The sequence below is a fragment of the Halichoerus grypus genome, chromosome 6, assembly GCF_964656455.1.
Source record: "Halichoerus grypus chromosome 6, mHalGry1.hap1.1, whole genome shotgun sequence".
NCBI classification, from domain to species: Eukaryota; Metazoa; Chordata; class Mammalia; order Carnivora; family Phocidae; genus Halichoerus; species Halichoerus grypus.
This window is the reverse complement of record NC_135717.1, coordinates 168,979,175-169,000,364: the sequence shown is the minus strand read 5'-3', so window position 1 is coordinate 169,000,364 and position 21,190 is coordinate 168,979,175. Positions and strand designations below refer to the sequence as shown.

General features: G+C 51.7%; 1 protein-coding gene and 1 non-coding gene across 6 annotated transcripts in view; one reads left to right on the top strand and one right to left on the bottom strand.

Moving 5' to 3' along the window:
• The window catches only part of PLA2G6 (phospholipase A2 group VI), a 58,481-nt gene extending 37,560 nt beyond the window's left edge, over positions 1-20,921 (top strand). For 3 of the 5 annotated variants that reach the window (XM_078076618.1, XM_078076617.1, XM_036102221.2), the window contains 9 exons: positions 1,218-1,379; positions 3,232-3,310; positions 5,708-5,871; positions 7,566-7,716; positions 17,382-17,518; positions 17,919-18,073; positions 19,204-19,371; positions 19,871-19,944; positions 20,144-20,921. In XM_078076618.1, coding sequence (XP_077932744.1) covers positions 1,218-1,379; positions 3,232-3,310; positions 5,708-5,871; positions 7,566-7,716; positions 17,382-17,518; positions 17,919-18,073; positions 19,204-19,371; positions 19,871-19,944; positions 20,144-20,288 — 1,235 coding nt within the window. In that variant the 3' untranslated portion in view covers positions 20,289-20,921. Of the gene's footprint in view, positions 1-1,217; positions 1,380-3,231; positions 3,311-5,707; positions 5,872-7,565; positions 7,717-17,381; positions 17,519-17,918; positions 18,074-19,203; positions 19,372-19,870; positions 19,945-20,139 lie in introns of all 5 variants that reach the window. The other 2 variants (XM_078076616.1, XM_036102222.2) reach the window with 2 other exon arrangements.
• On the bottom strand, positions 16,251-16,323 carry TRNAE-CUC (transfer RNA glutamic acid (anticodon CUC)). The gene has a single exon. It is a non-coding gene; the product is annotated as a tRNA-Glu (tRNA).
• Positions 20,922-21,190: the final 269 nt, after the last annotated feature.

Below are 21,190 nucleotides of genomic sequence, written 5' to 3'. Positions count from 1 at the left end.
AAGCCTGGGTCCCCTTCAGGGGGTTTTGGGGAGCTGGGGAGGTTGCTGTGGGTGTGTAGCTATTAGTGTGCAAGTGCGCACGCATGCGCTACTTCTTGCGGCATCTCTCCTAGAGGAGGGGAAATGCCCCCAGGCTGCTTGGTCCCTTTTGAGCTCTGGAAGGGACCCTCCATTCAGCGCTTTTGAGAATTGCTGAATGTGGAAGCGAGTCCTGTTTTCTTTCTTTTTAAGTTAGATTTTTATTTTTTTTAAGATTTATTTATTTATTTGTCAGAGAAGGAGAGAGAGAGCACAAGCAGGGGGAGTGGCAGGCAGAGGGAGAAGCAGGCTCCCCGCCGAGCAGGGAGCCTGATGCGGGGCTCCGTCCCAGGAGCCTGGGATCATGACCTGAGCCGGAGGCAGATGCTTAACCAACTGAGCCACCCAGGCATCCCTTAAATTAGATTTTTAAAATAATTTATAGTAGATACAATTAAGCCCAATTTTGGGGTTTGTTTGTTTGTTTGTTTTAAAGATTTTATTTATTTGACAGAGAGAGACACAGCGAGAGAGGGAACACAAGCAGGGGGAGTGGGAGAGGGAGAAGCAGGCTTCCCGCAGAGCAGGGAGCCCAATGTGGGGCTCGATCCCAGGACCCTGGGATCATGACCCGAGCTGAAGGCAGATGCTTAACGACTGAGCCACCCAGGTGCCCCTGTTTTTTTTTTTTTTTTTTAAGATTTTATTTATTTGAGAGAGAGAGTGAGTAGGAGCCAGGGGGAGGGGCAGAGGGAGAGGGAGAAGCAGACTCCCCGCTGAGCAGGGAGCCCAGCACGGGGCTCCATCCCAGGACCCTGGGATCATGACCTGAGCCGAAGGAAGATGCTTCACCCACGGAGCCACCCAGGTGCCCCAAGAAGTCCTGTTTTCTTGACTGGAAGTGAAGGGAAAGAGGGGTCCCCAAATACTCGGACTGGGCAACCTCAACCTTCTTCCATATTCTGTGGTCGACCTCCGTGCCTTGCCAGGCCCCAGGAAGCTATTTGTCTGTAACAGACTGGAGTCAGCACGCCCTGTCAGGGTAGGGTTGGGCCTCCGGGGGGGTCCGGTTCCCCCACATACCCAGGCCACCTGATAGATGAGAGCAGGGGCCGTGTGTGGAAAGGAGGGGCCTCTCACTTGCATGTTGACATCACTTGTGATCCTGTACGATCTCCCCCTCCCCAAACCATGACTAGTTGTCACCAGGAAGACGCTCTTAACTCTGCTGAGAACCGTAGGGGCCGACTACCGCCTCCCACTCACCCAAGGGGCCCCTTCGGAGCAGTGCTCCACTACGACACATCACTCCTTCTCCCTGGAAAGATCTCAGCCCCCACCGATCAGCTTAAACAACCTAGGTAGGCCTCCCCCCTGCCACGCTCCCTCCTCTCCAGCTGGTCCCCAGGTGCTGGGATCAGAGCAGTCCTTATCCGAAGGAAACGGGATCCAGGGTAGAAGCTGTTGAAGGGAACAAGGAAGGATGGGGCAGGATTTGTCAGCCTCTGGAGGCAGCCAGTGACCCATAGAGCCCAGAGGCCTGGGGGTGCAGGGGTCCCTGGCTAATGGCCCACAGTCCATGTCTCCTGAGAGAATGCCCTGGACACGGTCTCAGGTCTGGGCATCCCCAGGGCACCCATTAGGGGGGTGCTTTCATGGCCTCCTCTTGTGCTCTGGGAGCTCAGGGTGGGCAGTGATGAGTGCTCTTGGGGTCCAGAGCCCCTGGCCCTCTGGCTCCAATGAGGAGTGTTTCTGCCACGCTGCGGAATCTGCCAGGCCTGGGGCCTCTATGTCCCCTGCTGGCCCCTTTGGTGACCTACAGGCCTTTGAACATGGCCAGGCAACCTGCCTCTGCCCCTGTGTGTCCTTGGTGCCCGTGGAGATGGCCCCCAAGGAGATGGTGTCCGTTCTCTGGGCTTTCTGTGGGCCCGAGATTGTTTGAGAGTAGGGTCCCCCGAACAGGGCAGTCAGAAACCAATCCTTGGCAAACCAGCTTTTTTTTTTTTTTTACTCTCTTGCCGTGGAAGCCGACACCAGCACCTAGCCAGGCTAGCCCAGGCTATCCCAGCCTAGCCTGCAGTCAGGGAAGGCGGAGCCCGCAGCCACTTAGTCCTCTGGCTCTGCCCCTCTCCTCCCCTGCCCATCCCCACCCAGGCCCTGCCCCCCCACCCCATCTTTATCTCTCAATTTTACAGGCAGGCCGTCACCCAAGCCAGGCTGGATGGTGGGCCTGGGGCGCAGCGTCAGATGGGTAATGCCCTGGGCCTCGAGGGGCCGTAGAGCCTGCTGAGCCCCACGCTGTAGCCCTAGTGCCCTCTTTTTCCCAGCTGCAGGCCAGACACATGCACCCGGCCTTACTGCTCTCTCCCTGGCACTCTGTCCACTGCCTCTCCTGGTCAGTCTCCCGCTTATCTCGCCCACCCTCTGGCCACACGCCCTGGTGACGGGGAGGCGCTCTGCCTTGCAGCCTGCGTTCCTGCTTTGCTCCTTCTAGACTCTGCACAGTGGTGGGGAGGGCCCGTCGGAAGCTGGATGACATGGCAGTGCCGGGCCAGCGGGAGGGCAGCCAGTCCATCGGGTGGCGGCGGGGGTGGGGGTTTGGGGCGCAGAGCAGAACACGGAGGGAGTGGTGGGTGTGGCTGATCTGAGAGGCCGCTGAGGAAGTTTCCAGACCTGGGATCAGGATGAGCAGCATCTGGAGAGTGGTTGGTTATCTCCCTTCACTCATGGACTTAAACCTCAAGGAATGTCCAGACTCAGCCCTTTTGGCTAAATGACCTTGGACGAGTCAGTCCCTGACACTCTCTGAGCTTCATCTGGCAATTGGGAATAAGGATTCTGGTGATGATGGATGTCAGCAGCTCCGCTTGCCTGATGCATGAGAAAACGCTGTGGGAACTGAAAAGCACAGGGCATGGCCGGGGTGCTTGGGCTTCGGGGCTTTGGGAGGAAGGCGTCGAGGAGAGTCTGGGAGCTCTCCGGGCGGGATGGGGGCACTTCCCAGAGAGGTGGGCTCCCCTCTGAATTCTAGCCCGGTGGCCTCTTGCTCAGCTGTGTCCTGGGACGCAGAGCCCTTGCTGGCGGCCGGAGGCAGGTGCTCCTGCCAGGGGCGGTCGGGGGAGGGCACAGCCCCACAGCTGTTCTCAGGGCCCGAGGGCTGGTGGGAACCCGGCACCCGCGTGGCCCCGGCCCACCGGACCCTGTGCCTCGCAGAACTGCAGGACATCGTGCACATCCCCCGCTCCCGGAAGCCGGCCTTCATCCTGAGCTCCATGAGGGACGAGAAGCGAACGTAAGTGGAGGCGGGAGGGAGACTGCGCACGTACGAGGCTCTGCTTGGTGCCCTCCAGCAGGCTCGGGGCTTTCAGCTAGTCCACGCCAGGGCCCTGGGAGGTAGTTTGTGTCCTCTGTAGTTCACAGAGAAGGGACTGGCTCTTCAGAGAGCCTGGGTCTGCTCTTTCATCAGTGACCATGTGGGCTCAGGGGTCACACGATGGAGGGGGCTGCAGTCCTGTCCCTTCCCTCCTGACCTTGTCCCGGTTTCTTGGGGAAGATCACCCAGAGCCCCTCTGTGATGCTGAGCCTGCTTCCCCTGGCTCTACCCTACCCCTTGGCCTGCTTCCCCCACAGAGCTAGTGGGTGGGCCGGCTTCCCAAGCTCGTGCTGTACAGCCAGGCCCATCCTCGGAGGCAGGCCTGGGTGATGGGCGCAAGGAGCAGAAGCCTTGGTCCTTGAGGACAATCCCTGGGGCCCAGAAAGAATGTCTGCCAAGCAAGGCAAGTTCCCAGCGCGAATGTGCTGGGAATCGACTGTGCTTTCTCTCTCTTTTCTCCCTTCCATAATAGAGCTGCTTTCTTGTTCTCTGGCTCTTACTGTCCCATGCTCCTAACTGCCTGGGGAGGGATTAAGACCCTTGTTCTGCACGTGCGGGACCTGAGTCCCTGAGAAGTGAAGTGACCTGCTCAAGGTCACACAGTGAGCATCAGAGCAGAGACTCGAGCCTGGGTCTTCGGAGCTCACGCCCTTCCTGCTGCTGCAGGCTCTCTGGGCGCACAGAATGCCGTTGAGTCAGCAGACACAGCCCCCGCTCCTAGGGCCACATGGTAGCAACAGGTGGCTCTGCCTCTCCTTGCCTGAAGGGTTGGCTCCCATTTAGTAGGTCCCACTCGTTTCCAAGGCCGCCCTGTGATGTGCACCCTGGAGGTACCTCAGCCCCGTCCGCATACTGGTGGTTCCCATGCACGCACACGCACACACCTGCGCAGGGGCCGAGGAAGGTACCAGAGGGAGGACCGACTTGTCCCGGCCAGTAAGAGGAGAGGAGGCAGATTCTCCAGCAGAATCAGGGTAATTCGCCCCAGCCGGAGTACCCTCCCTGCAAGCAGGACTGAGGCGAGAATCAGGACACCCCTGTGGGGACCTCCCCACACGGGCTGTGAGCCACATCGCTCCGCCTTGCTCCGTCTGGGTTGATGTCTCCGTTGTAAGCCCCGCATCCTTAGAAGGGTCCCTCGCATGTCTGCTCTGGCCTCCCTGGTCAGGGGCCCTGTGGGCCTCCGGTGACAGCCCAGCCTCCCCTGCCACCCTCTGGGCTTGCTGCAGGGCTGGGCAGCTTGTCCAGGAAGACAGGGGACCCGAGAGGTGGGCCGCCCAGGCCTCCATTTACCAGCTGTCTGCCGACGCCTCCTGAGTGCACTGGATACACGGCTCTGCACAGGGCAGAGCTGGTCTCTGCCTTCAGGGAGCTTCCATCCCATCCTGTGCGGGAGAAAGACAGTGACCGAGGGAACCAAGACGCTTGCTTATGGGAGCTAGAAGTGCTCTACGCCAAGGAAGTGGGTGGAGGAGGAACAGGCTGAGCTGGAGGGGGCTGATGGCACCAGAGCAGGCTTCTCTCAGCAGTGACATTTAAGCTGAGATGGAAGGATGAGGAGACCAGAAGGAAGCTTCTGGGTCTGAGCACAGACTGAAACCCTTCCCCAGGGCAGGGAGCCTGGCATGGCTGGGCCGTGGAGACGTGTCAGGGTGTGTGGCAGAGCAGGTGACTCAGGAGTCAGCAGGCCCCTGTCCATCCAGCCGCATCAATTCCCAATCTTGTGACTCGGTGGTCATCTAACCTCCGAGCTTCATTCCTAGCTGGGAGTGTCGGCCTCGAAGGGGTTTGGGATGTTTATGCGAATTCACGCTGGGAGAAGCACCTCACAGCTCCTGGCGCACAGACGATCCTTCCTCCCTGCCCCCCTCCTCCCCTGCTGCTCCCACCTGGGAAGAGGGTCCTCACCCTCTCCACCAGCCACCGTTCCTGGCCAGCTGCAGGGTACCAGCCCTCCCCCCCCAGCCTTGTCTAATTCAAAGAGACTTTTCTTAGGCACCTGCTTCGGGGCAGGCCTGGGCCTGGGAATCCACACCCACCCAAAACCAAGTGGGAGAGGCAGACCCAGCTGTCCGCTGAGGTGGCACCTGGCCCCTTCCCTTATTGCTAATTGCACTTTTCCCCTCCTGAAATACTCTATGTTTATTCCTTTACTGACTGTGCTCCTGCCCACCCCCCAAAAAAGAAGCCCCAGTAGCACGCAAGCTCCGCAGGGCCTTATCTTTACGCGCTCACAGGTGTTCAGGGCCACAGGCCCACGTAAAGTGCTGGGCTGTAACGGGATCCTCTTCTCTCCCACTGCTGTCCCCACCACAGCCACGACCACCTGCTCTGCCTGGACGGAGGGGGCGTGAAGGGCCTCGTCATCATCCAGCTCCTCATCGCCATCGAGAAGGCCTCAGGCGTCACCACCAAGGATCTCTTTGACTGGGTGGCGGGGACGAGCACGGGGGGCATCCTGGCCCTGGCCATTCTGCACAGTGAGGGCAGGTCCCTGGGTGGTGTGGGCAGGGCACGGTGGGGTTGGGATCTGCCCTCCAATTGCACTCAGTTTCTTTTCAGAGCTTTGCAAAGAGGGTCGTTGGGGAGGGGAGGGCCTGGAAGCCCTTTGTGGGGGCGGCTAAGGGCATTGGGGTGCGAGGCTGGAAAGAGAAGGGCTGGGGGGGTGGGCTGGGGCTGGGTGCCCTGCCCTCCATGGGGGACAGAACGAGCCTTTCCGTGTATGAAGCATTTTTACATCAGTCGCCTCTACCACTCTCCCCCACAGCCTTGTGAGGCAGGCCCCGCCGGGCCTCAGAAGGGCTGGAAATAAGGAAAGCCATTCTGAGGGTGGATGCAGTGGGTGGGCTCAGGAAGGAGGAGCCACGGAGTCACAGAAAGCCAGAGCCCCAGTCAGCATGCGCTGTTTACCCACAGGGAAATTAAGGCCGTGGCGGGGGAAGAGGAGTGCCCCAAAGTCACAGAGCCCAGCCATGGGGTTGCTGGGGCTAGGACAGTTCCTTAGACAGCCAGACCAGCACGTCCCAAGGCCACAGGGCACCCACGCATCACAGCGTCGCAGAGGTGACAGAGGTGCCTCGTTTACCAGGCAGGCTTCTAGGTGGTTCTTGTCTCCACTCAAGCAGTGTCCCCTTTGTGGAGCTGTCTGGGCTGCGTGATGCTGCCTGCAGGGGGCCCTCCCAGAGCTAGCTACCACCCAGGCAAGAACGGTCCTGCCTCGGCTTCCCTGACCTTTCATCCCTGCCCCAGTGCCTGGCAATTCCAGGTTCTCCAGTGCACCCCCCAAGTCTGAAGGCATGGGGAGAGGACCCTCCGGCCCCCAGGCCAGGCCTGTACTGGGCAATGGGGTGGTGGGGCTGAGGCAGGTGCATGCCCCCGCTCAGGGAGCCCCAGTCCCATGGGGGAGCTGCAAGCATCTGGGTATTGACCGTGTGAGGAGGCCATGGCCCAGCAGTTCAGGGTGTCAGGGACATGAGGCAGCCAGGCCAGGAAGCGGCTGAGAGCAGCGTCCCATGGGGCTCTCGGAAGAGGATTATTAGTCAGCAGTCTTCTGGGACTTCCCTCCCCTGGCCTCAGGGGCCCCACATCCCCTCTCTGGTCTCCAGTTCCTGCCTTCCATGAGACAAAAGCTATCTTGGATCTGTGTCTGCCCAGTGGGGCATGAGGTCTGGGGTGCGGAGGTCCTAGCCTCCTCCAGAAAGGGTCACTTCCTTCTTCAGACTCCCGGGGGCTATGGGAGGGATTTGAGAAGTCACCTAGTTCAGCCTCTGGTAATAGCAGACCCCTCTACTCCACAGCCCCCCTGCACCCTGCTCGCACAGCCCTAGCCCGAGTGAGGTGCAGCCTGCCCCTTTGACCCTGCCTGTCCTCAGAGGCCTACAGGACAGGGCTGGTCCTTCTATTCTGAGCCAAATGGGGTAGGTCTAGATTAGATTTAGAAGCTCTTACACTTTCAGGGCCCTTCTCTAAGGAGAATACAAAATTGTGAATACAGAATGACATGCAGAGCCTCGGGGCTGCTGAAGGGGAGTCTGCCTCTGTGGGAAGTTGCCGAGGAGAGGCCCAGGAGCCCCGGCTGGGTTAAGTGCCTGAGACAAGCCGGTCCCCGGCTGCCACCCCCTGCCCCTGCAGCTGGCAGGGCGTGGCCCTCGTGTCTCCCCCACCTTGTTCCTAGGCAAGTCCATGGCCTACATGAGGGGTGTGTACTTTCGCATGAAGGATGAGGTGTTCCGGGGCTCGCGGCCCTATGAGTCGGGGCCCCTGGAGGAGTTCCTGAAGCGCGAGTTTGGGGAGCACACCAAGATGACCGACGTCAAGAAACCCAAGTAAGCCTCCTCAGCAGGAGCACTGTGGCTGTGGCCCCAGCTGGGCAGCCCTCCCACTGTTCTGGGGGCGCAGAGGGCTCCCTGCCCCGGTCTGGTGAAAGGGGGGGGCATTCAGCAGCTCCTTCCCAAGTGGGCCAGGGACTTCTGGAGAACGCTGTTGCGGGACACCCCCCAGCCAGGACTGCTGTTTTCCCACCCAGACAGCACATCCCTGGGTCAGAAGGGGTCACTTCTCGGCCGCCACACACTGGAGACTTTTTGCTGAGTGGGGCTGTGCCCCAGGCATTGTGTGTGTGTGTGTGTATGTGTGTGTGTGCATGTGTGTGTGTGTTGGGGGGGGGTTTGAAGGGGGCCACCACCAGGTGGAAAGGCCAGTGGGCCATTTGCAGTCTGGTTGGGAGATAAGTGGCCTGAAAAATGACAGCCGTGCAAGGCTGCAGGTGTTTGAGAAGTTCCAGAAGAGCCTACAGCACAGCTACTTTTTTGTAGGACTGCCCAGCCCGGAATTACTTTATTGTCCGTTTCATGCCTGTGTCTGTCACCTGCCAGACTTGACCTCCCTGAGGCAGGAATATGGCTGCCTTGTTTTCTCTGCAGCCCCAGCATCTGCCCCAGAGCAGGGCACTGAGAAGTGTTCATGAGCTGACAGAGGAGGACTGAGGGCGAGGTGGTCAGGGGGAGCTTCCTGGAGGTTGTGATGTGTGAGCAAGGCCTAGTGGGTTAGGGAGGATTTCTTTTCATAATAAAGCTTTCTTTCTTCTTCTTTTTTTTTTTTTTAATTTAAGAATAATGCATAGTCTTTTAAGAAAAATTGGAAAAAAAAAAGTAAAAAGGAGGAAATATCCATTCATGTAAAAACCGAAAGATAATGTTTTAAAAACATTTTTGTGTATTTTATCCTAGATACTTTCTCTCTCTTAAATGGTGAAATAGAACATACATTTAGAAAAGTACATAAACCAGTTCAGTGAATAATTATAAAGCAAACACCCACATAATCACCAGCCAAGTCCCAAAGCCCGTTGAACACGTCCCCAGCCCCTTCGCAGCTCCTGCCCTACCACCCGGGGGCGCTGCTCTCCCGACTGGTGTGCAGTGGATTGCCTGGATTTTCTTTTTTTCTTTCTTTCTTTCTTTCTTTCTTTCTTTCTTTCTTTCTTTCTTTCTTTCTTTCTTTCTTTCTTTCTTTCTTTTTTCTTTTCTTTTCTTTTCTTTCTTTCTTTCTTTCTTTCTTTCTTTCTTTCTTTCTTTCTTTCTTTCTTTTTCTTTTTCTTAGAGAGAGTGGGTTGGGGAGGGACAGAGGGAGAGAGAATAGAATCTCTCTCCCTCTGAGCTGGGCTCAGAGCTGACAGAGGAAGACTGAGGGCGAGGTGGTCAGGGGGAGCTTCCTGAAGGTAGTGATGTGGGCTCCACGCATGGAGCCCAGTGTGAGCCCAAGGCAGGGCTCAATCTCACAACCCTGAGATCATGACCTGAGCTGAAATCAAGAGTCGAATGCTTAACTGACTGAGCCATGTAGACGCTCCTACCTTTTTAGATATTTTAAAGGCTGTTTGCCTCTCCTCTTTTGTAAAGTTCCTGTTCAAGTGTTTTGCCTATTTTTGGTAAAATTGGGTTGTGGGATTTGGGGGTTAAAAGGCATTTATGGGGGCACCTGGGTGTCTCAGTCGTTAAGCGTCTGCCTTTGGCTCGGGACATTCCTGGGATCAAGCCCCGCATTGGGCTCCCTGCTCAGCGGGAAGCCTGCTTCTCCCTATCCCACTCCCCCTGCTTGTGTTCCCTTTCTCACTGTGTCTCTCTCTGTCAAATGGATAAAGAAAATGTTTTTTTTAAAAAAGGGCATTGATGTATGTATATATTAGATTTTGTTTTTAAGTAATCTCTACACCCAGCGTGGGGCTTGAACCCACAACCCCAAGGGGCTAAGAGCCTCTTTTTTTTTTTTTTTTTAAGATTCATTTATTTATTTTAGAGAGAGCAGGGGTGAGGGGCAGAGGGAGAGAGAGAATCTCAAGCAGACTCCCTGCTGAGTGCAGAGCCCCACTCAGGGCTCAATCCCAGGACCCTGCAATCATGACCTGAGCAGAAATCAAGAGTTGGAGGCTTAACCGACTGAGCCCCCCAGGCACCCCAAGAGGCTTCTTAGTGATCTTTTTTATATTCTGAAAACTAGTCCTTTGATGGATATATAGATTTTAAATCTTTTCTCCTACTCCATGGCTTGTCTTTTCATTCTCTTTACAGTGTTTTGTTGATGAATGGATGTTCTTAATGTAGTAGAATTTATAAATGTTTTTCTTTTTGTGGTTTGTGCTTTTTATGTTTGTTCAAGAACCCTTCCTTAGCCTGAGGCAAGAAGCAATTTCCCCATCAGGTCAGAAATCTCTCTAGATCTGTCTTTCACGTTTAGGTCTTTATCAACCTAGAATTGTTTTTTGTATCAGGGGAAACCCAATTTCATGTTTTCCACATGAATAACCAGTTTCCCCAGCCTCATCTGTGAAGAAGTCTGTCTTTCCCTCCATGTCTGCTCGGTGGTTTCTGACTGTGTTCTGTTCTGTGGGCTGGCTCTGTTCCTCAGCTTTATGGTGAGTCCGGATATCTGGGACAGCAGAGCCTCCCACCTTGTCCGTCTTCAAGGGTATCACGGCTGTTCTTGGAGGCACCCTAGAGAACTGGTTGAGATCAAATGCCCTGAAGTTTCCTCTTCTCAAAAATGGGAATAACATACTACCTTCCTCCTGGGGTTTTCATGAGGAGGAAAAAAAAGTTAGTATTTAGAAAGCACCAGGGGGCGCCTGGGTGGCTCAGTCATTAAGCGTCTGCCTTCGGCTCAGGCCCTGATCCCAGGGTCCTGGAATCGAGCCCCGCATCGGGCTCCCTGCTCAGTGGGAAGCCTGCTTCTCCCTCTCCCACTCCCCCTGCTTGTGTTCCCTCTCTTGCTGTGTGTCTCTCTATCAAATAAATAAATAAAATCTTAAAAAAAAAAAAAAAAAGCCCCTGGTGGGGCGCCTGAAGCCGGCTCAAGTCAGAGGAGCATGCAACTCTTCCATCTCAGGGTTGTGAGTTCGAGTCCCACGTTGGGTGTAGAGATTGCTTAAATAATTTTTTTTTCGAAAGAAAGCACCTGGCACACACAAATGCTGTACAAAGGTTACTTGTTGCTATTTGTGCTTCCACGTAAATGGTAGCATCAGATTGCCCAGTTCTACAGAAAATCAAATCCTGCTGGAACTTCGATAAAGATTACATTGAATCCGTACGCTTATTTGGGGGGAGAAATGGCCTCTGAAAACACTGAGTCTCCCAATTAGAGAATATAGTAAAACATTCCATTGGTTTAAAGTTTCTCAGTGTGGTTTTATAGTTTTCTCTATGGAGATCCAGCACATCGGTGGCTCAGGTTCTTCATGGGTTTTGTGCTACTGTAAATTATACATTTTTAGAGATACCATTTATTTATTTGACCGTGTTTAATTGTGGTAAAATACACGTAACATAAAAATTACCATCTAAACCCTTTTAAGTACAGTTGAGTAAATGGTAAGTACATTTACTGGTACTCAGCTGACCTCCCAAACGTTTTCATCCTGCAAAACTAAAACTCTGTTCCCATTAAACACCACTCCATTCCCAGCTCCCCCAGGTCCTGGCAACCACCATTCTACTTTCTCTCTCTAGGATTTTGACTGCTCTAGGGACACCCTGGAAGCGGATCATACAATATTTGTCCATTTGCGGCTGGCCCCTCTTACTGAGCACAGTGTCCTTGATGTTCATCCATGTTGTAACACGTGTCAGAGTTTCCTTCCTGTTCAAGGCTGAATAACACGCCGTTGTATGGATACACCACATTGTGTTTGTCTCTTCATCTCTTGATGGATGTTTAGGTTGTTCCCATCTTTTGACTGTTGTTGATAACGCTGCTATTCACGCGGCTGTACAGGTACTTTTCCTGGTCCCTGCTTTCAATTCCTGGCGCCTTTTACAGAGAGAGTTCTGAGAGGCTCCGCTGGCTAATATTTTGTTTAGATTTTTGCATCCACGTTCATGAATGAGCTTGGACCCATTTTTTCCCATTTGGGCGTTGCCGGGTTTTGGTTTTGAGGGAGTATTTCCTCTTATTCTCTATTTTTTTGGAAAAGGTAGTATAATAAAGACTTTGCTTTTTCTTGAGTATTTGGTGAAATTTGCCAGCAAAGTCATCAAGGCCTGGAGTTTGTTTGGAGGAAGATTTTTGATGGTAGCGTTAACTTCTTTAATGTTTATAAGACTATTTAGAATTTCGAAATGTCTATTTGATTTGGTTTTGGTTATGTTTTTCTAGGAATATGTGAATTTCATCAGCTCTTCAAATTTATTGGCATAGAGTTGTTCAGAATGTTCTCTTACTATCTTTTTAATGTCTGCAGCATCTGTTGTGATGCCCCCTTCAGTCCTAATTATGTACACCTTCTCTGTTCTTCTTTACCAGTCCTGCTACAGGCTTTTCCATTGGATTAGTCTTTCAGAAAACCAACTCTTGGGTATTTATTGGCTCTCTGTTGTGTGTTTGTTTTCTGTTTCATTTATTTCTGCTTTTATTTTTATTCCTTCTTGTCTTTCTTTGGGTTTATTTAGCTGTTCTTTTTTTTTTTTTTAACTTCTTGAAATAAATGATGCTCATTGATTTTTAACCTTTGGTTGTATTGTATAATATATGTGTATATATGTGTGTATGTGTAAGTTTAAACATTTTCCCCTAAGAACTGTTTTTTTTTTTTTTAAGTTAAAATTATTTTTAGTAATCTCTACACTCAATGTGGAGCTCAAATTCATGACCCCAAGATCAAGAATTACACGTTCTTCTGACTGAGCCAGCCAGGCACCCCTCTAAGAACTGTTTTAATGATATCCCATAAGCATGTTTATGATTTCTTGGTTCAAAATACTTTCTAATTTTCATAATTTTTTAAAATTTAATTTTATTTAAAAATTTAAAAATTTTTATTTTATTTTATTTTATAATTTTATTTACTTGACAGAGAGAGAGAGCACAAGCAGGGGGAGTGGCAGGCACAGGGAGAAGCAGGCTCCCCGCTGAGCAGGGAGCCTGATGTGGGGCTTGATCCCAGGACTCCGGGATCATGACCTAAGCTGAAGGCAGACACTTAACTGACTGAGCCAACCAGGTGCCCCATCATTTTAATTTCTTAACCATAGTTTCTTAAAAATACATTTCTCAATTTCTAAACTTAGGGAATTCTCTAGTTATATTTTTGTTATTAATTGCTCTGTGACCAGAGGACATGCTCTGTATGATTTTAGCCCTTCAAAATGTGTCGAGACTTGGTTTGTGGACTTCTCTACAGTCAATTCTTATAAATGTCCCACATCTAATTTGAAAGAATATAGATTTTGCGTTGAGTGCCAAGTTCTGCACAGTCGATTAAGTCATATTAGCTAAGAATGTTTAAAATTTTCAATTCTGCTGTACCGTTAAGAATTCTTTGTCCACTTTTTTTTTTTTTTTAGATTTTATTTATTTATTTGACAGAGAGAGAGAGAGCACAAGCAGGGGGAGAGGCAGAGGGAGAAGCAGACTCCCCACTGAGCAGGGAGCCTGATGCAGGGCTCGATCCCAGGACCCTGGGACCATGACCCGAGCTGAAGGCAGATGCTTAATGGACTGAGCTATCTAGACATTCCCTTTGTCCATTTGTATCAATTATTGAGAAAGCTATATTGAAATCTCCTACTCTGGGAACTGCCCTTTTGCCCTATAGTGCTGTCAACTTTTTAAATATTTTGACACTATATGTTATTAAGTGTATATATATTTAAATTTTTATATATTTTTCTGGTTACTGGAATCCTTTATTATTATGGAATACCTGTCTTTATCTCTAGGAATGCTTTTTGCTTTAAAGCCCATTTTATCCTGATACCAATACAGAGACACTAGCTTTCTTTGGTTATATTTGTATGGTATATCTATATTCACCCTTTAACTCAACCTTCTTGAGTCCTTATGTTTTATTTATTTATTTATTTATTTATTTATTTATTTATTTATATTTATTTTTAAGATTTTATTTGACAGAGAGAGAGAGAACACAAGAAGGGGGAGCGGCAGGCAGAGGGACAGGGAGAAGCAGGCTCCCTGCTGTGCAAGGAACCCAATGCGGGGCTCGATCCCAGGATCCTGGAATCATGACCTGAGCCAAAGGCAGACACTTAACCTACTGAACCACCCAGATACTCCTTGAGTCCTTATGTTTTAGGTGTAATTTCTGTAAATAACCTATAGTTGGATTTGTTTTTTTAATCTAAGCTGTATTCTTTGTTCTTACCTAGAGCATTTAATCCATTTATACTTTTTAAATGCATGGTAATATATTGACTTAAGTTAACTAGTGAAGTCTGATTTAGTTGATTGACTATCAGAAGATTCATGTGGTTAATCTAATGTTTATATGGCTGATCCATTTATATTTACATAATTACTGATATATTTGGGTTGGTATGTGCCAACCTATTTTGTTCTGTATTTCTTTTCTCTTTTTTGCCTTCTTTTAGAATTACTGAATAATTTTGATCATTATATTTCCCCCCCATGGTTTGAAATTTGTGCACTCATTTCTTTTTTTCTTAGTGCATGCTTAAGTTATGGAAGTCTGAATTTAATTGATACCATTACCCTTCTCTCAGATAATCAAGGCTTATAAAATAATTTAATTCCATCATATCTATAAGTGTTTTCCTGTATTTGAAGTCTGTCTTGTTTTTTTAAGCTCACAAGACATTATTATTATCTTTCAAAGTTTGTTTTCCTTTAGATTTATCCAGTAGTGTGCTGGGAAAACAGATCTCTAGGGGAAGAAGCCCTGATTTATAGTGTTCACTAATTCCCATGGCATAAATACTCCCACCATGGCCAATTTCAAGTTACCAAGCATTTAACAACCACCTTGTGGGATTTAGCAGTAGGTTCTTACAAGCCAGGATGAGTTGGCTCCAGCACACTGTTGGCTATGTGTTTGTATGTGTGTGTATGCGTATGCATATGTGTGTATGTAGGTGTGTCACTTCTTTGTTCTACAGTCTTCCTTGCCTCTCAGACTTCCATCTGTGACCACTTTCGTTCTGCCTGAAGTATAGTCTTTTCACTTTTCCTTAGAGAGGGTCTCCTGGTGGCAAATTCTCTGCCAGCAGAATTGTTTGAAAATATTTTCAAATTATTTTCTTCTGATTCTTGCTGGGTATAGAATTCTAGACTGATGATTTTCTTGGGGAACATGCAAGATATCATTCTATCATCTTTTAACTTCCATTGTGGCCCTTGCAAAGTCAGTTTCAGTCTGTTACTCCTTTGAAAGTGATTGATGTTTTTTTCTCTGGATGTTTTTATTTATGTGTTTGCTTTTGGTGTTCTACCATTATACTATGATATAACTAGATATGAATTACTTCCAGTTTATCCTGCATGGGATTTATTAGTTTTGAATCTTTGGATTTCTGCCTTTCTTAGTCCTGGAAGCCTGAGTTGTTATCTCTTCAACCCTTGCCTCTAATTTTCTCTCTCCTCTCCTTCTGGAGCTCCAATTAAACATATGCTAGACCTTTTCTGTCTTCCATGTCTTTTAACTTCTGTATATTCTATCATTTTCTCTCTCCGTGTTGCATTCTAGACAATTTCTTTTTACCTATTTTCCAATTCACTAATTCTCTCTTTAGCTTTATCTAATTTCTACTTAACCCATCCATTGATTTTTAAAATTGTATTGCCTTTTTATTTTTTAATTTCTAGCAGTACTCTTTAGTTCTTCTTCAAATCTTCTAGGTCATTACTTATAGTTTCCTATTCTCTGAAGATATTATCACGCTTGCCTTTGATGTCTTTAATATTGTAAGCATAGCTGTTTTATAATCTTTATTTAAGGACTCAAATATCTGCAGTCTATGTAGGTATGTTTTGCTGTTTATGTTGGTTTATACTGGTTTTCATTTATGATGTTTTATTTCATTGTGTGCTGCACCCCATCTCCCACCGCCTTTTAACTGTGTGGTGCTCGTTAGTATTGAAAAATAATATGTGTGGATTCTTTGAGGCCTAGAATAAGAGTATCTTCCTCCATAGTGTTTTGTGTTGTCTCTTTCAGGTACCTAGGTACCCTGCCATCTAGGGTCCCTATAACTAAATTCTTGGCATGAAGGTTTGGGGACTTCCCCCAGGTGATGTAAATTTAGACTACAAACCTACAGAAGGTTAGCTTGTGGTTATATATTTTCAGTTTTTTTTTTTTTTTTCTCTCTCTCATTTATCCAATGCCAAGGTAACTTTCCTCACAGCCTCTGGGGTGAGAAAGGGGCACATTTATTTCTGGTTTACCCTTATCTAGGAGTGCCTAATGTGGCACTCCTAGGTCCCAGCCTAATGTGGGACTCTGGAATTTGGAATGGGTGCAAAACATTTTATTTACTTACCCATTCTATTGTTACCATTTACTTAATTATTTTTTAAAGTTTATTATTGTTTTTTTTAGTAATCACTATACCCAACATGGGGCTTGAACTCACAACCCTGAGATCGAGAGTCGCATGCTCTTCCGACTGAGCCAGCCGGGCGCCCCTCTATTGTTACCATTTAGATCGGTTCATTTTTTACTGTAATAAATTATGTTGTGCTGAATAGCTTTATGCAAGAAGCTCTTATTGTAGCGCAGATTCTTCCTTTGGGATAAATTTTCCAAAATGGAATTCTTAGATATTTGTAAGATTTGTACATATTAGCTTCCAAGGGGGCTGTGCCAGTCCACATTCCCTGCAGTGTTTAAGGATGTTTGTGTCTTTTGAGACAAGTCGGAGTCTTCTTTAATACGTTCTAGACTCACACGGTGAACCATTGAAGAGGAATCAAAGGCGACATGGTGAAAAGTCTCCTCCCACTGCTGTCTGTCAGCTGCAGCCACCAAGCTGTCCCCTGCCCCAGAGGCAGCTCACTGTTCCTAGGTTCTGCTCATGGGTCCCTCTGACCAAGCAAATAGGTACCTCAGTGTTTTGGGTGTTGTTCTTAAATAAATGATGGCATACTACACACACTGTCCTAAACCTTACTTTTTGCACTTGACCATAAACCTTGGCGCTCAGCGCCCATCAGTACATAAAGTGCTTCTTCAGTCATTCTGCAGTGACACAGAGCCCCTGGGGTAGGGGAACCGTGGTGCATCGAACCATCCTGCTGATGGACATTTCCGCTGTTTCCATTGGTTTGCTTTTTTTTTTTTTTTTAAGATTTTACTTATTTATTTGACAGAGAGAGATACAGTGAGAGAGGGAACACAAGCAGGGGGAGGGGGAAAGGGAGAAGCAGGCTTCCCGCCGAGCAGGGAGCCCGATGTGGGGCTCGATCCCAGGACCCTGGGATCATGACCTGAGCCGAAGGCAGACACTTAACGACTGAGCCACCCAGGCGCCTGCCCATTGGTTTACTTTAACAAACCTGTTAATAACTTTGCGTATGCCCATCTCCCACATGCATGAGCATGTCTTAGGATGAACTCCCAGAAGCAGGATCACTGGGTGTAAGGATAACGCCTTCGGTAATCTGGATGAAACTTGCCCAAGTGGACTTTCAGGGGTGGCTAAGTCAGTGATCAGCTGTCTTGCTCCTTGTTTCTCTCCAGGGTGATGCTGACGGGGACCCTGTCTGACCGGCAGCCTGCTGAACTCCACCTCTTCCGGAATTATGACGCCCCGGAGTCTGTACGGGAGCCTCGATTCAGCCAGAATATTAACCTCAAGCCTCCAACTCAGCCCTCAGGTTAAAACCATATCTGATGCATCTGCAGGAAACAGTCGGCCTAAGAGGCTGCGGGGTGGAGGGTCAGAGTCATAGGCTTGCTGCCAGGCACCCCCGGCCCACCACCATCCCACCCACTGCCCCCAGTCTTCATCAGCTGAGGGCAGGCAGAACTGGGGAGCTCTCCCACCTCAGGCAGCCTAGAGCAGCCTCCTGGAGGCCCTCAGTTGCACCCTGCCTTCCACCCGCACAGCAGGGCCAGAGAGCATGGCCTGTGGGTCGCGCTTCTGAAGAGTTCCCAGCCTCTCCCTGTTCCTGCAGACCCACAGACACACATGCACATGCACACTGAGGTCTGCAGCGCATGGGTGTTGTACCAGTCCCCTGTGCCACTGGGCCACCGTCTTCCCTCACCCCCCAGAGCAGCTGGTGTGGAGGGCTGCCCGGAGCAGTGGGGCAGCCCCCACCTACTTCCGGCCCAATGGGCGCTTCCTGGACGGTGGGCTGCTGGCCAACAATCCCACGCTGGACGCCATGACTGAGATCCATGAGTACAACCAGGACATGATCCGCAAGGTGAGAGCACCTCCAGTCAGAGGGGCTGGACATGACCGTCCACTGTAGCCACCGTGTTTCAGCAAATCTTACTAAGGATCGCCTCCTAGGAGAGCACGTGGCTTTTATTCTTAGGCTCATTCACTGGTGCGTTGGATAGCAGCTTTAACTCACACTTGAACCTGCTTGATGGGTGGTGTCTGCCCGGAGCTCTGTGCTAATCAGAGGGATTCTGAGGCCCAATCTGGTGTGAGTGGTGAAGGGCGCCTAGTGGGGAGAGCGGCGGGCACACCAGGACATGCCAGCCTCAGTGCTGGCCACTCTGCCCAGCCTAGGGACACGTGCTTGCCCTTGGGGAGCTCACGTCTAGGGGAGACTGTTTGCAAATGCCGCTCCAGGGATTTCGGGTGCTGTGATGGAGGGCTGTGCAGGAGCCCGGGAGAAGGATTGCCTCTGCTGAGAGACCTGGGGCTCGGGAAGGGCCCGTGGAAGAGGCCTCTAGGGAGGCGACAGTGCTGAGTCAGTGATCCGGAGGAACAGAAGTGGCCCTCGGCCCAAGGAGCTTAGCACAGAGGTGGGGCAAGGCCCCTGTGTGTTAGCGACGGTGTTGTGCGGTGGGCTCAGGCCTCAAGGCCAGACAGCCGCAGGGTCGGGGTCCCGGCTCTGCCCGTGTTTCGCGCCAGCCACTGCACGGGGGAGTGACGGTACCTGCGGGGGGACTGGCATGAGGCATCCGCGTGCCTTTCTGTAAAATGTGTAGGACACTGCCTGACCCCTAGTGTGCCAGGTCCTTCCTGGCTGCCGTTCTCACTGTGGTCATCAGGAAGCCCCGGATGCAGCCCCTGGGTGACACAGCAAGGGCGGCCGGCACAGAGGCAGGCGCCCTCCAGGGGCCAGACGGGGCAGGGCAGGCTTTCTGGAGGAGGAGGGACTCCCAACATTCGGATGGGGAAGGGTCTTCATCATCTAAGTGGCCTCCTGTGGTGGATGAGCCCCCCGGGGAGGGGGCACTTGCCGAGGTGCCCAGCATATTGGCAGCAGGGCTTGTTGCAGAGCAAAGGAGGGGACAGCACAGGCTCTGTTCCTGCCACCTGGGAAGGGTCTGCCGGCGGGAAGATCCCCTCCAACTACCCCTGTCCTGTCCCCAACAGGGTCAGGGCAACAAGGTGAAGAAGCTCTCCATTGTGGTCTCTCTGGGGACAGGGAGGTCCCCACAGGTGCCCGTGACCTGTGTGGATGTATTCCGTCCCAGCAACCCCTGGGAACTGGCCAAGACCGTTTTTGGGGCCAAGGAATTGGGCAAGATGGTGGTGGACTGTGTGAGTACGGGCCCCTCCCCAGCTCCACTGCCCTCCGGGCCTCAGCCCCTGGGACCCTGGGTGTCAGGGAGGCTCTGTTGAACCTCGTTAGCTAGCTCAGGGTAAATGGTCCCCAGTTCCGTCTCAGTGTTGGCAGGGACCCTTAGTGACCACGTACCGCTGGGGCTTTCAGGCGTCCTTTAACTGTGGAGCCCTTCCTTCGAACACAACCCCATGTGGAAGCCCAGACTATCACATGGGACACAAGCTGCAGGGGGCGGGACGCCGAGGCCTGTGCACTCAGCCCCTGCCGCACTCCCCACCAGGCAGGTGCTGCCGAGCCGCCTGTGAAGACCACAGACCGGGCCCCTCTGTTCCACAGCTGGGAGAGTCACTGCAGCCCAGGCTGGGGGACTCCGCTGGGGGTGGGGTGGCTAAGCCAGACTGAACCAGGGGATCCCCGGGCAGTGACTCAGGGTACGGTGTGTGCTGAACGCTCACAGAGACCACTTCTTGCCAGTGCACAGATCCAGATGGGCGGGCCGTGGACCGGGCCCGGGCCTGGTGTGAGATGGTTGGCATCCAGTACTTCAGGTGAGGACTCAGCCAGCATTGGCCCCAGCCCCGTGCCCCGGCCTGGCCAGACCCAGTGACCTTCCCCACCCAGCCCTTGGTGCGCTCTTCCCCTTTCCCCAAGCGGCTGCTCTGTGTCCCGAGCCCACCCCAGTCCTCGCTCTTGTCACCTACCCAAACCAAGCCTCCTGGGGTGAGCCCTCCTCCTTGACCCAGACAGATTGAACCCCCAGCTGGGGACAGACATCATGCTGGACGAGGTCAGCGACACGGTGCTGGTCAATGCCCTGTGGGAGACTGAGGTCTATATCCATGAGCACCAGGAACAGTTCCAGAAGCTCATTCAGCTGCTGCTCTCACCATGAGGCTGGACTCCCAGCCACCCCCACCTCATTCCACCCACTCAGCCCCTGATGGAGAGGCTGGGCAATGTCCACCCAGCGCGCCAACTGGGCAGAACTGGGCCTGGGCAGCTCTGCATCTACAGACCAGACCGGGCCTCAGAGGGTGCTGGGCTTCCTGCCTAAGGCTGGTCCTGAAGGCCTGACCCCACTATCGCCACCCTCTGGCACCTTTAGTCATTCCAGGCTTAGAAATCCTAGAGCCTCACTCGGGCCCTCTCCCCAACAGCCAAGGACAACTGGCCCTTGAGCCCCTAGACCTGGTGATTTAGACACTAAGGGGGTCTTACCGGTCCCCCCAAGACCCCTTCCACCCTCTGCCCTCTTCCCTGGAGGGGACGGGGATTGGAGAAATAGGCTGCTGCCCACCCATCAGCAGGGGAAGCCTAGGCTCCAGGGGCGGAGTTCCCTGTCCGACTTTGCCCCTCAACACACACCCAGCCAGCTGCACCCCTCAGAGCTGCCCCACCCTGGGAGCTCTCCTCCGCTCTCAAAGGTCACTCCTGTAACCTCAGTTATTCTTCCCAACAGGAAGTGGTAGGTGAGGGGGCGGGGCTCCAGGGGCTGCTCCAAACCGAAATAAATGGTTTGATTCCAGTTCAGCTGTGTTGTGTGCACTGTGCTGTGAGTGCTCCCGTCCCCCGGCTCCCCCCAGCTCCCTTCAACCTGACTGTCATCATCCTGTGCCCCCTTGGATAAGTGCTCTGTTTCCCCGCCTCCCCCAGTGGGGGGGGCACCACTTTTTTTCTCCAGGCCTCCCCAGATCAGGCCGGTGAGGGTGTTCAGAGGCGGCAGCTAAGCCCGCTTGCCCACAGTGGGAGGCGAGGGCGAGTCCCATTTGCTGGGGCAGGAGATGAGACCCAGAG